Source organism: Pogona vitticeps, chromosome 2 (assembly GCF_051106095.1).
Source record: "Pogona vitticeps strain Pit_001003342236 chromosome 2, PviZW2.1, whole genome shotgun sequence".
Lineage (NCBI taxonomy): Eukaryota > Metazoa > Chordata > Lepidosauria > Squamata > Agamidae > Pogona > Pogona vitticeps.
Genome location: NC_135784.1, coordinates 136,829,194 through 136,845,032, shown reverse-complemented (window position 1 = coordinate 136,845,032; position 15,839 = coordinate 136,829,194). Strand labels below are relative to the sequence as shown.

Below are 15,839 nucleotides of genomic sequence, written 5' to 3'. Positions count from 1 at the left end.
TGACACCCTGTTCTGTACAGTATGCTGAGCGATGATTAATGGGGTGGAAATATGGGAGAGAGAATAGGCTGTGGCTTGAATGAGAAAACACCTTTCAGAGACAGATTAAGGACTTCTTTCATTTAAACTTGCAGAGAGACGAGGAGCACCTAATATTTTTGAAATCACTGAAAGGGTGGAGATGGGTCAGATGGCCTCCATGTTCTTCGACAAAGGTAACTGCATCTAAGCCATGTGCTCTTGTTTACTATTAGATATCTTTTCTTTAATCAAGTCAGTTGCAATTCCTAAATGTTCTCAATGCTTAGTTTTTTTACTCGGGGGAACTACAGTTACACACATCAAGGACAGAATTGCATACCATACTACTAGGAATAACCCACTTGCCATTTTTTGGAGAATACAATAGTCCCATATTTTTCCTAATGTGAAAGTTATCTCTTAAGCATCATCTCTCCCCACTCCTGTGAATATATAGATTATAGATGCTTTTCAGTAGGAAATGTTTGTTGCTTGATTCCAAATCTACTTGTATGTACTAAATTATACTCTCTGTGTGGGCTGCTAATTTTATATTGAGAAGGAGAATTTAGAATAAGAACTGTTGATTTTGTTAAGAGGCCAATTTAGAGCACTCTGGGCCTTGGGATCTCATTAGACATATATTTCACTAAGTGTTCTGGTGTTTATGACTACCCTAATCTGATACATCTCATACTATGGAATGTTAGTGTAACTAAGTGTATTTTGGTAAGGATTGGGTTTTGGAGGAATGACGTGCCACTAGAGGCTGGCAATAGCAAGGTTGTTGAGCAGCTGGCTGGCTTGAAGATTCCATTGGCTGAAATCCTGTTTCATAACTTAAATAGTAGGGCAGCCAGAATGGAAACATGGTTGGAAACCAAGCCTGTGAGGAAAGGTTGAAATAATTTGCCATGTTTAGCCTGGGAAAGAAAAGGCTGAGAAGCAATATGATAGCTGTCTTCAAGTACAGTGGTGCCCCACATAGCGATCGCCTCGGTTAACAACGAATCCACATAGCAACACTTTTTTTGCGATCTCAAAAGCGACCGCATTGCGATGTTCTCAATGGCTAAAAATTGCTTTGCAATGATTAGTAAGCGTTTCGCTTACCAATTTTCGCATAGCGATGTTTTGGGAATAGCTGATCGGCAGTTCCAAAATGGCTGTCAAAACAAAAGGCCTCCTTTACTCCTTTACCGGGCAGCGAAAATGGCGGCCGCATGGAGGATTTCCGCATAGCGGTGAGTTTACAGCCCATAGGAACGCATTAAACGTGTTTTAATGCATTCCTGTGGGTTTTTTTGCCCCGCATAGCGACGAATCCTGATAGCGACGATTTTTTTGGAATGGATTATCATCGCTATGAGAGGCATCACTGTAAATGAAGAGCATCACATGGAAGATGGAGTAGGCTTGGTTTTTTTTGGCAAGAATAGGTCCAGAAGTAATGTATTCAAGTTACAAAAAAGGAGATCGCTACTAAGCAGCAGGAAGCACTTCCTAGCAGTGAGAGCTATTCTACAATGAAATGAACTGCCTCAGAGGGTGATGGACTCTCTTTCATTGAAAAGTATGAACCAAGCCATCTGTCAGGGTTGCTTTAAGGTTTGGATTTCCTGCATTGGCAGGAGGCTGGACTCGATAATGCTTGAGGTCTCTTTCATATCTATAATTCTGTGATTGGAGAGGGTAAAATTTAAAAGGGATATTTACCAGCCCCAGAATGTTAAAACATGTAGTTTTAATTGTTGTGATTAGTAATTTTGCCCAGCAGAGGGTGCTCAGATCACACATGTGAATTCAAAACAGATGCAGTGTATTTATTTATTTATTTATTAACCAAAAGTATTTGGCAATTCACATAATTCTTTTCTGGTTTTATTTTTATTTTTGTTAAATGAGCCGCGGTGTTGAATATCTTCTTCTGAAAACGAAGTGAGAAGAATATGGTAAATAATTATAAGGAGCTTTGGCAAAATAGGTACCCCATTAAAGTCCAGAACAGCCCTACCAGGAGTTCTATGACCTTCCTTTTTACTTGGTTTGTAAAAAGGAAACATTGGTGCACCATGATTTGGATCTTGCAGGTTTCACAGATACATTTCCAAGCAGGGAAATTAAATTTTTTAAAAAAGTTTCTTGTTCAGGCAGTTTTACAATGTGTAAATATTACCTCTCGTATACTTGAGTTGTAAGAGACTTTGAAAGGGATGGAGTACAGATGATCTTACATGATACTGTTTATTCCTAGTATGATTCTAGTTTCCTTTCTCTAGCACAATTCCTTCTTTATCATACTCTAATGCAACAGTCATTCATTAATTTAAATAAATTTTAATAATATGCATGATATAAAGTACAGACTTTGAAATATTTTCAGTTCATCAAGTACTCTTCCTTGGAACTTATGGCTGTCATGAAAACTGTCTAGACATACTGGCAAACTAGTTTAATACATTTAAAAGGACCTTTGATGAGGAATGCTTTGTACTTACTGGTTTACTGCTTAGACCCTAGGGTGATTTTAGAAAGCCATGGTATACAAAAGAGAGTTCTGCCAATCAGCAAGCTATGGTGGTGCTCTTAAAGTTGTTAAGGTCAGCAGAGTTCCATTCATGTAGATGGTAGCAGAAGCTCCTAGAAGACATCTTTCTTCCAAACCCCTCTGAGGGACTGAATAAGCAGCTTTGGTGAACATAATTTTTCCTTCCTATCTAAAGGCTTTCATAGAATCACAGAGTTGGAAGAGACCACAGGGCCCATCGAGTCCAACCCCCATGCCATGCAGGAACTCCATCAAAGCACTCCCAACAGATGGCCATCCAGCCTCTGCTTAAAAACCTCCAAAGAAAGAGACTCCACCACTCCGAGGCAGCCTATTCCACTGCCGGACAGCTCTGACTGTCAGGAAGTTCTTCCTGAGATTCAGGTGGAATCTCTTTTCCTGTAGTTTGAAACCATTGCTCCTTGTCCTAGTCTCTGGAGATGTGGAAAACAAATCTGTCCCTTCCTCGACATGACTTCCCTTCAGATATTTAAACATGGCTATCATGTCCCCTCTTAACCATCTTTTTGTAAGGCTAAATATTCCCAGCTCCCCCAGCCGCTCCTCATAGGACATGGCTTACAGACCTTTGACCATTTGGGTTGCCCTCCTCTGGACATGTTCCAGGTTGTCAACATCCTTCTTGAATTGAGGTGCCCAGAACTGGACACAATAATCCAGGTGAGGCCTGACCAAAGCAGAATAGAGTGGTACTATCACTTCCCCTTGATCTAGACACTATACTCCTATTGATGCAACCAAGAATTGCATTGGCTTTTTTTAGCAGCCTCATCACACTGCTGACTCGTGTTCAGTTTGTAGTCTACCAAGACTCCTAGATCCCTTTCACAAGTACTGTTGTCTAGCCAGGTGTCTTCCATCCTATATCTGTGCAGTTCATCAGTGAGCACCCTTTGGGTCCATTCAGTTAACCAATTACAAATCCACTGAACAGTAGCTCTGGCTAGCCCACATTTTATTAGCTTCCTTGCAAGAATATCATGGGGAACTTTGTCAAAGGCCTTACTTGAAATCAAGATATGCTATATCTGCAGTGTTCCCTTCATTTATCTAGCCTGTAACTCTATCAACAAAAGAGATCAGATTAGTCTGGCATGACTTGTTTTTGAGAAACCCGTGTTGACTTTTAGTGATGACATCATTGCTTTCTAAGTAATAACAAACTGCCTGTTTAATGATCTGCTCTAGAATTTTTAGTTGGCTCACTGCAAATAGGGATAGTACCCCACATAAATGGAGGTTGTTTCTCTTCTTGATTTGTGTCCTTCATGCGTCTCCATTCGCACTTCATCCAGTCACTTGCATTGCAGGGTTGGGAGGCTTATATTGCTTCAGAGCAACACCATATAATTGGCACAGGGCACCTTCTACACCTTCTTTCATTCCAGGGACTTCTGTCAGAATTTTCCCTTGTTGATTCTTGATTTTTTCCATTATCAGTTTCTGACATTCTTATCCCATCCCTCAGTTCAGAACAGGGGTAGACAGCATGTGGCCTTATTATTGACTACTGGACACATGTGCCCCTGAGGCTGTAATATGACCCCCAGCACTCCCACCCACCCCCAAGTTAAAGGTATTTTGACAAAAGCCTCATAAAGGCATCTCATGCCCTGTAGGGGGTGTGAGAAAGCAATTTTGCTATGTTTTGAGGGACCTTCAGCTCCCCTGGAGCCCCCAAGCTCCCAATTAAAAAAAAATTGTGAGCTAATAAAGGGCACAAGGAGCTTTTTAGAAGGTTTAAGAGTTATTATTTTGTAGTGTAGGGTCTGAAGCCCCTGCCCAAGGTCCAGAGATTGGTATATGTGGCCCATAGACCTCTGGAAGTTGCACCCTTCACTTTTACTTTGGAATGTACCAGGTTGCTGTTATGAGAGGAGTTCTCACTTTGCTTTTGCGAATGTTGTGTATAATCTATTTGTATCTGAAGTCTCAGCAAGTTAATGCTATGCCAAAATAAAACCTGGCCAGTTTGCTATTAGGTAAAGGTAAAGGTTCCCCTTGACATTTAGTACAGTCATGCCCGACTCTAGGTCACAGTGCTCATCCCGGTTTCCAAGCTGTAAAGCCAGCGTTTGTCCATAGACAGCCTCTGTGGTCACATGGCCAGCACGACTAGACACAGAATGCCATGACCTTCCCACCATGGTGGTACCTGTTTATCTACTTGCATTTACATGCTTTCGAACTGTTAGGTTGGCAGGAGCTGGGACAAGCGATGGGAGCTCACCGCATGGATTCGATCTTACAACTGCTGGTTTTCTGACCTTGCAGCACAGAGGCTTCTGCGGTTTAACCCGCAGCGCCACCACGTCCCTTTAGTTTGCTATTAGGATAGGGGGGAAAGGTAGTGCAGTGAAAGAGCAAAACTCTGTACATTTCATGGCTGAATGAAGATGGGTTGTGGCTCTGTTAGACATTCTTTTTAGAGTTATTGGGCTGCTTTTTCTGTATTCTTTGCTCCTTTCCCTGGACTGTCTTAACAGTCTGACATGCTCCAAATCTGCAGTTTGAGAGTTAAGCTATGAATAAATCTTCTACTTCTGACTTCACTGCTTGCTTTAGGGAATAGATTTGCAGTCCAAACTTTTATTGGGTGGAAAGGGAACCTTTGGCTCTCTGTTGTGAAGGAAACCTAGTCAGGAGGATATCTGGGTGCACTCTATCAGGGTTTCAGAGCCATTTATTGTAATAATAGATTCCAGGCTCATCCATCATGTACCATCCTTGTAGGAAGTCATTGATCTTCCTGTTTTGTGTCCAGTAATGAAAGTATTGATCAATGAAGGTCAGTGGCAGTTTATAAAACAAAACTGACACTAACGTCTGTCTGCAAGTGGGAATGGAGCTTTTACCCAAGATCTTTTATTTATTCTCAGATTCAACCTGAAGCATATTTTTTTTCCTTTTAAAAGTAACGAATAATGAAGCTGAGATGTTCTACTGAGGGACAGCCAGATTGGCTAAAGAGCTAAGGTTTCAAATTACCAGATATTAGCTTTAAAACAGAATGATGTTCATTGCCTTTGTCTCTTGAGTAAATGCTTGAACTGCTACATTTCATGCACTGACAAATGAAGGGCAATGCTACCTACTAGCAGTACATCGAACATCTTTGTTTGCAACCCAATGACCTGGTAAGAGTCAAGTCAACTATAAATAGGGGATCAGAGACAAGAACATTTTTCAAACCTGTATAGTCATAGCTGTAGTGAGGTAACCTCACTCCTTGGTCACCAAAATTCGTTGGGCTGATGTTAACAATGACTAATAGCATTCCTTCCCAACTGTTTACTTTATGAACAGAGTGTACTTTGGGTGTTAAGTGTCATCTGTGGGACCTTTTCAAATGCCCTTTCTTTAGAGCATTCTGAAGACTTGATTTCAGGGCTTTAGTAATGAGTGCCTTCTGAGAAGATGCATCTTACCCAAATTGTGATTGGGTTAAACTGCCTTTGGTTCAAGATCATGAATAAGAAATAACTGAAAGATAGATAGATTTTTTAATAATATCAGGACCTTGGCTTAAATCCAAAGTTGCTGCCATTATAGAATTATAGAATTTTTTTTCTTACCCACCCATATCCTTGAGTAAAATTTTTAAGCTCTGCTATGAATCTAATTCCTAATAAAGCATAGTATTGGAACAAAATTGCAACTAGTAGGATTGTGAGTTTAGAAAGGAGGTAGTGCGCTGGATTTGCAGTTGGGTTTATGTGTGTTTGTATGAAAAGTAAAATAGGGCAATGACAGTTAATAAAGTACAGTGGTGCCCCGCACAGCGAGGTTAATCCGTTCCGGATTAACCTTCGCTGTGGGAAACATTGCACTACGGAACACAAAAAGGCATTGGAACGCATTAAACAGCGTTTAATGCGTTCCAATGCCATAGAATACTCACCGTAGTGCGATGTTTCCCAAGGGCCGGCAGCCATTTTCGCGCCCTCCCCTCGCACAACGAGGGCGCCAAAATGGCTGCCATCAGCTGTCCGGCGGGTCCAAAATGACTGCCGGAACAGCCGAAAGGGGCCGGGGCGCAGCGTTTTCGCGCCCTTGGTAAGCAAGGGGAGCGCGCGAAAACGCTGCCGGAAGCCCCGAAATGGTTGCGCGCAGCCATTTCGGGGCTTCTGCAGCGTTTTCGCGCGCTCCCCTTGCTTACCAAGGGCGCGAAAACACTGCGCCCCAGCCCCTTTCAGCTGTTCCGGCGGCCATTTTGGACCCGCTGGACAGCTGATCGGCGGGTCGCAAAGCGAAGGTCGGTAAGCGAGCAGCTTACCGACCTTCGCTCTGTGAATCACAGCCTATACGGGCATCGTGTTGCGATCACATTTGCGATCGCAAAAACGGCCTCGTAGAGCGAATTCATCGCTCTACAAGGCGCCCATTGTGCGAGGCACCACTGTACCATATTTTTCTGTGTATAAGAAGATACTTTTGTCTAAAATCTTTAGACTAAAAATTGAGGGTCATCTTATACACGGAAGTAAGCTGAGGAGAGAACAAAAACAAGTGGAGGGAAAAGCAGGGATCAAAGCACTGCAGGATCACTTTGATCCCTGCTTTCCTTCCACTTGCTAAGCCCCATGGGGTTTAGCAAGTGGAGGGGGAAAGGCATCAAAGTGCTGCAGGATCCCCTTGATCCCTGCTTCCCCTCCACTACAAGGCTTAGCAAGTGGAGGAAAAAGCAGGGATCAAAGCGCTGCAGGATCGCTTTGATTCCTGCATTCTCATCCAGTTGCTAAGCCCCACGGGGCTTAGCAAAAGGGGGAAAGGGATCAAAGCAATCCCATGCCTGCATGAGGGGGGAAAGGGATCAAAATGCTATCACAAAGAGCAGTAATGAATGTGTAATGTGTAATGTCATTTATGGTTGAATGTTTATTGACTTTTTGTTATATTAAAGAGAAGAAAAAAACAGCTGTCTCATAAGAGTATCACCAGAAACCCAAAGTACAAAGTAGAATGTCATTATTTATTTCCACCAGCAATGTACATGGCTGCTTTCCATTTTTTATCCTGCTTTTTACCCTAAAAACTATTATGTAAGGTCTGTTTGGCTAAGGAGTATTGACCTGCATTTCATTGGATTATGAGTGAGCAAGTGGTTCAAAGTTCTATACTTTAGCCCCCTTCCACTTTCTTTGCTCCCTCAGAGCAATGATAAAATGATGCCAAGACTAATATATATAGGTACAATAACAATACATAAATTAATCTCTCTAATTTGCATAATATGTACAATCCACTTTAATTAGTGTACCATACAAATTTGTATATTTTGCAAATCAAACTGTCTGATTTGTATAATATGCATATTTGGCTGCCCAGGTTTGGAGAAGTGGAATATGCTAACTCTAGGATATGGGAAAGTATATTTTAATAGTCAAAGCAAAACATTCTTATTGCCACAAAAGTTAGATCTATTGATGGTCTGTTTTGTAGCTTACGAAATTTAAGAATCCTGCTTTTGCTATCACAAAGAGCAGTAATGAAATGTCAGTTTTTCAAAGATTATAACATATAAATTCCTTCTGGCCATGGAACTGTCATAAAAGACAAATTACAAAAGACCTTGTGCGTTTGCATGTATGTGTGTTGTTTTATTCTCTGTGCTTTGCTTAAAATTATTTGTTAGACTGTGTCCCAAAATATGCCAGTATTGCAGTTGAAGCACACTTTAGGGTGGAGCTGCTGATATTCTCTTGGGCAGGGAGCACCAAACTGATGGTCTGTTCTAAGATTAGTATTCTCATCAAGCTTCTTTACTTTTTTGCTTTCTTTCCCATCTTCTTCTTGATGAGAACTGCCTGTTTTGTTTCTTTTTTTTTGTTTGCTTTTTGAAATGTAATTTGTTTAGATTTTAGGATTCAGTTTCATTTCTTTGGCCCTGTTTGACATTTCCTTCTCCTTATTGATTTCTCCCCATGAGAGGGAATTTACTTTCTGGCAATTCCTTTCATCAGTAAAACTGTGGATTATTCCTTCCCCTCCCCACCTCTTTTTTAAAGAAAAGCTATGATGCCAGTAGGGTGCTTCTAATGTATAATGGCTCAAATCCTGTTGCTTAGTATAGTAAATTGCATTAGAGTAGGCCCATTGCATCCATGGAGATTTGATGACCGGCTCCTTCATAAATTCTGTTGATTCAAATGCCTGCTCTAGTTGTTACTTACTTTAACATAGTATGTCATGGTTAGAGGAGGCCCATTTGAATCAGTAGAACTTACAAAAATGTCTAATTCCACTGATTCATTTGGGTCTATTTTAGTGTGATGTACTACACTAAGCAACAGGATTTTGGCCAAAGTGTCAGATTTGTAGAGAGCTGGAACTTTGCCTGGTTTTGAAACAAGAGGTGCTATAAAATCTTTACACTGAGTAAAAGTGCATCGCGTGAACATCTGCAGGGCAGAGCCTGAGTCATCCTTGCAACTTAACATTGCTTATAACTAATGTGCTTTTGCTTGTAGTCACTGAGTATTTATGATTGTTTGTCAGCATATTGCTCTTGTTTTCGTGTTGAAAACACATTTCCCTAGAATACACAAGTCTCCTTAATGCGTGAACTGAATTTCTGAAAGAAAGGAAGGAAGGTAGGTAGATAGTTACAGGAGGAAGGAATAAGGTTTTAACATTTCATTTGTGATGGATTTGTTTCTGGTTTTTGTTTTTTGCTTGTTTTTGTTTTTGCAGCACCATCCTTTAAGGGAGTAACATTTCAGTATGATTGCACTGTGTCTGTCCTAACTAAGGTCAGATTCGGGTTCTGTGTACAAACCAAGTGAAGCGACAGTGCACCATTACTTTCAATTTACAACTGTAGATTTTACAAGTCTGCTGGTGCCTTTTCCTTCCTCCATCCAGAGGTTACTCATGGTAATCCGCTCAGTGTCAAATGGCAGCTTGCTTTGGCAGATTCATAGTAGTAATAGTACTGTTATTAATATCAAGTAATGTGTAAATTTTCAGGATTCTAGATTTTATAGGATAAATGTCATATGTGGACAAGTCTCTTTCATGCAGGAATTTTAACCTGTTTGTTTGAGTATTTCTCTCTTTTCCGGTTTAATAAAGCAACTTTTACCTGAAAATATATGTGAATACCAAGATTTTTAAAACAGCAGTTTGTAGAGGTCTGCTAAGTAAATTCTGGTGTAAAATGTAACCCTGAAGGAGTAGAACGGTATGATAATGCCTTACTTACAGTATTCTTTTTTCTTTACAGTGGGAGTCAATTTATTTTATTTTTGTATAATCATCTACCTCTATGGTGACCTGGCAATATATGCAGCTGCTGTGCCAGTTTCTCTCATGCAGGTTACCTGGTAAGTGTGCCTTTGGTGACAATATTTCATACACCAACATTTTAGAGAATTAGGTGTCCATTCATATTATACTTTTTAAATGCCTGCCTGAATCTTATATGCTAAATATTTGCAATGCAGTGTTTAAGAACATAGAACCCTTGATTAACAAAGATACCACATAATATGAGCAGAGCCCTTTTTGTTCCTTAGTGCAGATAATTGCATGAAGAGAATTATAATTGTGGAGCTTGTTGAAAGAGGCACTTAGTATCTCTTTGTGTAAGTGAAAGCCCCATTATTGTTGATGTGCTTGTTTTGTGATCTCCACTTGTGCAACAGAGAGTGGGCAGTAGTATGTTATGCTCCCTGTTGGTCAACAGGGTCCTTCTGTATGTGGTCTTTGAGGTATACATGTGTTTGGGTTAACTTTGTAACACCAAATAGCATTTAATTTCTGTTCGGTAATTATCTACCTTTATAAGTGCTGTCTGGTGTGAGTTTTAATTGGTCCCAGAAAACTTTTTTTTCCTGTCACCAGTTCTGTCATCTTTTGCTTTTTTTAAAATATCAATGTTATTTCATGATTCCTACATTCTTTAGTGAAAATATGATAAGAGCCTGTGGAAATACATGTTTTGCCTCTTATCTTTGAACCTTTCTTTTCAGTGGTTGTTGTAATACATATGTGTGAACAGAATCTCTTCATACTTGTGAAGCTATATTAACTGGATATGCTTTGCGTTTGCTCACCTCTTGTCAGTAGTGTCACTGGCAATCATTCAGGCAGCGTTGAAGACAGTATGAAGTATAATGACACAGAACAGTGCTGGGGACGGATCAGACGGATTGATGCTTACAGAATTTATCTGGTGAGTCTCCTTAATCAGCTCTGTTAGATGAAAACTCAGAACAAACAAGCAAGTGTTTAGAATCACACCTTAGTTGTAAATCAGCCTGCTCTTGTTGAGAGCCCTGTTCTCCCATTTCTTTTCTCCTTTCCCTTTTTCTGGATGGTTGTTAACCAAGTGGCTAGAAAACCATAATTTTTGAGTTTTGTGTTAGTAAACCCTGATAGTCCAGCTATAAGCGGGGGTGTGATGGACTCTGCTGGGAAGTTAAAGCTTATTTGACATTACTCCCACACAGTAGATTCTTTGGAGTAAATTGAAACTGTGCCGGTAAGCATGATGCCGTGATTAATTTTCCATTTCTTGGTGACAAGGTAACTCTGCATAAAGAGTTACTTTATCACCAAGAGTGTTTAAATAGTTTTGCTCCTTGCCGTTCTTCCTGCATGCTGCAGTAACCAGCTGTACTCTGCCAAAGTAACAGTAGCCATGGGGGCATTACAGAGTCATTATAGTTTATATCAGAAAAATGACTGTCTCAGCGGTTGCTCTTTTCATCCTTAAACAACATGCATGTGGGAGGGAGGGATCCGATCACCCTGTATATGTCAGTATGTCAACATTTGAGCTGAACTCCCTTGGTTGGGCTGCTGCTTGTCTTTTAGTAGCTTCCCAGAAAATGTCTTTCTGTCAGGAAGGGTTCGTTTCTGTAGCTGTCTTGTAGATATACCGCAAATGATACATGTTTCAGAATTTTTAAAGTACACTGGGTGTTCCAAAGAAGCTGTGTGTCTGGTATTTATAACCAACATAATGGATTAAAAATAAATATTGTCATCCAGCAAATGAGGAACAGAGAAGTGACCTCAGGCATGGTTCTCATTGGGAAACAAACATGCATGTCCATGTCTGTCTGTATTCTGGGTCATTTCCCTGAACAGCTCCCATCTCTTTTTTCACTTTTTTTTTACAGCAATAATGCTGAAGCAAATTACTAGAATATTAGCAAATGTCACCGCCTGGTTAATTATTTAAAAGAAATATTATTGCTTTATTAAATTGCGTCTGGGCTGTTTCTTCAGAATTTCTACTATGATTGAAGATTTTCTAACTGAATTTCAATAACTCTTTGACCTACCAGAAGGATCTCATCAGGAAAGGCAGGCAGGCATTAATTACTGCCTGCACCTCCCAGATATTGAGCCTATAACTCATGGAGATAATTGTCATTATCCAAAGCTGGAGGAAAATGTATCTGTGTGGAAGGATCAGGTTTCCTGCTCTGTGTGGGTAAATTCTGGGATACCATTTTCTTGCTTTTCTTTGTTTTTGGATTTAAAGGATATCTTTTCATCTTTCTCTGTCTCCTGATCTTTTTCCCCCTCACATTAGACTTCACCAGTGACACACATAACTTTTATATTCAAAATAACTTCTTCCATGTTGCCGGATGTACATTGATAAGTCTTTAAAAACTAGTAAATCATTTGATTCAGTAATGTGAGTTTGCTCTTCACTATTTTCCTTTTCTTTTTTTAACGATTTACTGTATATCCCACATTTCTTCCAGTCTTTATTGTTTGTTGTGTGGCTTAGTTATCAGCATTTACTTCCATGTCAGTTGCTTCTATGCATGGTAAGATGGGAGGCAAAAGCTTAACTAAGCTAATCAGGAAATTGTTTGTTGAGTGTCCCAGAAACCTCCTATTCTTCTCTCTGCATCCTTTTTATATCATAGACCAGGAGCTTGTGAACAGAGAGAGTAAACAGAGCATCCTATGGGGGACTTTAAGGGGGAAGCCGGAAATGTTGTGTCACAGTGTGTTTAGGGCAAAAGACATGGACACTGGAGGAGCAGCTATGGTGACCTGCATCGTTGTGCCTTGTTTTTCTTTCTATTGGAAGTTGTTGAAGGCTATCTCTGCAACAAGTGCAAGCTGGTTACCCTATTGAAAGAAAAAGTACAGCAGCTGAATGCTTGTGTGCTGCAGCTCACTAAGGAACATTAAGTGTTTCTAGATGAAGGTGAAAGAATTCTTCTGCAGGAGCAAGAAAACAGGCATGCTTCTGGGGAAGAAGAAGAATCCGAAGTGCTGGTGAAGATACTGTATTCCAGAGAACAGGGAGGAAGGTATTGACGACACAGGTGTAAGTGAGGCATCTGAAACTGAGACAGTGGCTACAAGAACTTGCCAATAGAGGGAAGAAGACAATAATGAAACAGCAGAGGGCAAAGACCCATGGTCTCAAATGTCTCTGCACCAAACCAGACAGCAGGGGAGACCAGCAAGATGAGCTTGAGTTCATAGCACAGGAAAGTGTGTATGATTTAATAGTTATTACCAAAACCTGATCATAAGGGGCTCGTGACTAGAATATAGTACATTATTCAAAAAGAAGACAAAACAGGAATGGAGCAGTAGCTGCATTGCATGTAAAAGATATGGACATACTGTAGAGTCATAGAATAATGACACTGGAAAGGTTTTATAAGGCAATGAAGTCCAAGTGCCTGCTCAATGCAGGAATGCAAATCAAAGGATATCTGCCAGCTCGTTGTCTAAATTTCTCTTGAATGCCCCCCTGTGTTGCAGCACTCGCCACCTCTCAAGGTAATTGGTTCCATTACTGTACTGTTCTGTTAGAAAGTTTTTTCTGATAATTCAACTGAAATATGGCTTCTTGTAATTTGAGCCCCTTGTTGCATGTCCTGCACTCTTGGATGATCGAGAAGAAATCCTGCCCCTTCTCTGCACGACAGCCTTTCAGATATTTGAAAAGTGTTATCCTATCTTCCCTCCAACACTCTTGGATGCAATTCATCCAGCCCTGGAGATTTGAACTTGGTCAAGGTGGTAAGAACTTCCTTTACCATTTGATTATCAATCTCCAGCTTCCATCCTTTTTCCTCCACTTGCACTTCACATTTGTCTGGAGGGTCATTGTCTTTTGGGAAAAGACTGAGCTAAAATAGGAATTGAGCATTTCTGCCCTTTTTGTTTTGTTTTGTTTGTCTTTTGTTATCATTTTTCCACCTGCATTGAGTAGCTGAGCAACTGTTTCTTTTCTTTGTCTTTTGCTACGCGCATATCTGAAGAATTTATTTTGTTGCTTTTAGTGTGTCTAGCTTGTGGGACCTTGGAAACTACAAGCCAATTAGCCTAACGTCTGTTCCAGGGAAGATGGTGGAAAGCCTCATCCAAGATGAAACCTTAAAACACATAGAAGAACAAGTCTTCCTGAGGGAAAATCAGCATGGCTTCTGTAAGGGCAAGTCTTGCCTCACAAACCTTTTAGAATTCTTCAAAAAGATCAACAAGCATGTAGATGTGGGTGAACCAATGGTTACTGTCTATCTGGATTTTCAGAAGGCATTTGACGCAGCCCCTCACCAAAGGCTACTGAGAAAACCCCGCAGTCGGGATAAGAGGGCAGGTCCTCTTATAGATTGTGAATTGGTTGAGAACCAGGAAACAGAGAGGAGGTGTCAAGGGGCAGTTTTCACAATGGAGAGAGGTGAAGAGCGGTGTGCCTGAGGGATCTGTCCTGGGACCAGTGCTTTTCAAACTGTTCATAAATGATCTGGAGACAGGGATAAGCAGTGGGGTGGCCAGGTTTGCATAAGACACACAACTTTTCTGGGTGGTGAAGACCAGAAGGGATTGTGAAGAGTTCCAGAGGGTTCTCTCCAAACTGGGAGAATCGGTGGCAAAATTGCAAATGTGTTTCAATATAAGAAAATAGGAAGTAATGTACATTGGGGCAAAAAAATTCAAAACTTTGTCAGCTGATGGGTTTTGAGCTGTTCGTGATGGATCAGGAGGAGAAGGAAAACTCCAATTTCAAACCTCCACTGCCTTGTGGCTATATCCACTCATGGAAAAGGCTTCAGGAGTTAACCTCGAGGCAAAATCCGGAGCTGGAGTCCTGAAGGCAGCTCGTGTTGTTCTGCCAACTCCTGCGACATTGCTGGAACCAGTTGTATTGGCTCTTGCCTTTCCATTGGACCATTTCAGCAATGTGGAGGGGGGGGGATCTGCTGCTTGGGTAACAGCCTATCCTCCATATTACCTTACCCAGGCTTCATGCTCTGGAGAGGACACTCCTCGATTCAGAGCATGTTACCATAGTCTCTCGAGACTGAAGGATGCCTGTGCATGATGGATCAGGAAAGAGATCTTGGTGTGCTGGTGGACAGCTCGATGAAAGTGTCAACCCAGTGTGTGGCAGCAGTGAAGAAGGCCAGTTCCATGCTAGATATCATTATAAATGGGATTGAAAATAAAACAGCCAACATTATAATGCCATTGTGCAAAATGCTGGTAAGGCCGCACCTGGAGTATTGCATACAGTTCTGGTCACCGCACCTCAAAGAAGACATCATGGAATTGGAAAAGGTACAGAAGAGAATGACCAAAACGATGACTGGTCACCCTCCCTTATAAGGAAAGGCTACAGCGTTTGTGGCTCTTTAGTCTAGAAAAGAGGTGCCTGAGGGGGGGGGGGACATGATAGAGATGTATAACATTCTGCAGGGGATGGATAAAGTGGATAGGGGAAGCTCTTTTCCCTCTCACACAATACTAGATCCAGGGGACATCCACTCAAATTGAGTGTTGGGAGAGAGAGAACAGACAAAAGAAAATATTTCTTGACTCAGTGTGTTGTTAGTCTGTGGAACTCCTTGCCACAGGATGTGGTGATGGCATCTGGCCTAGATGCCTTGAAAAGAAGATTGGACAGATTTCTGGAGGAAAAGTCCATCACAGGTTGCAAGCCATGATGGGGATGTATCATCTCCAGGCTTAAAAGGAAGGTGCCAGATGCAGGGGAGGGATATCAGGAGATGGGTCTCTAGTTGTCTTGTGTGCTCCCAGAGGCATCTGGTGGGGACTCTGTGAGATACAGGAAGCTGGACTAGATAGGCCCTTGGCCTGATCCAGCCGGGCTCTTCTTATGTTCTTGTGTAATAGTCCAGAGGACGTAAGGTTAAGGGTGACCAAAACAAGCTGGTGAACTAGACCAGTGGGCCCCAACCTTTTTGGAACCGAGGACTGGTTGGGGGACGGGCTTCATGCACAGGGGACTGTGTCA

The 15,839-nt window shown here is 41.3% G+C and overlaps 1 protein-coding gene across 5 annotated transcripts in view; it reads left to right on the top strand.

Moving 5' to 3' along the window:
• Positions 1-15,839, top strand: part of SLC38A12 (solute carrier family 38 member 12) — a 96,445-nt gene that overhangs the window by 19,623 nt on the left and 60,983 nt on the right. For 3 of the 5 annotated variants that reach the window (XM_020806270.3, XM_020806269.3, XM_078386066.1), the window contains exons 6-8: positions 135-215; positions 9,816-9,915; positions 10,658-10,766. In XM_020806270.3, the coding sequence (XP_020661929.3) occupies positions 135-215; positions 9,816-9,915; positions 10,658-10,766 (290 nt within the window). The remainder of the gene's footprint in view (positions 1-134; positions 216-9,815; positions 9,916-10,657; positions 10,767-15,839) is intronic. The other 2 variants (XM_072990580.2, XM_078386067.1) reach the window with 1 other exon arrangement.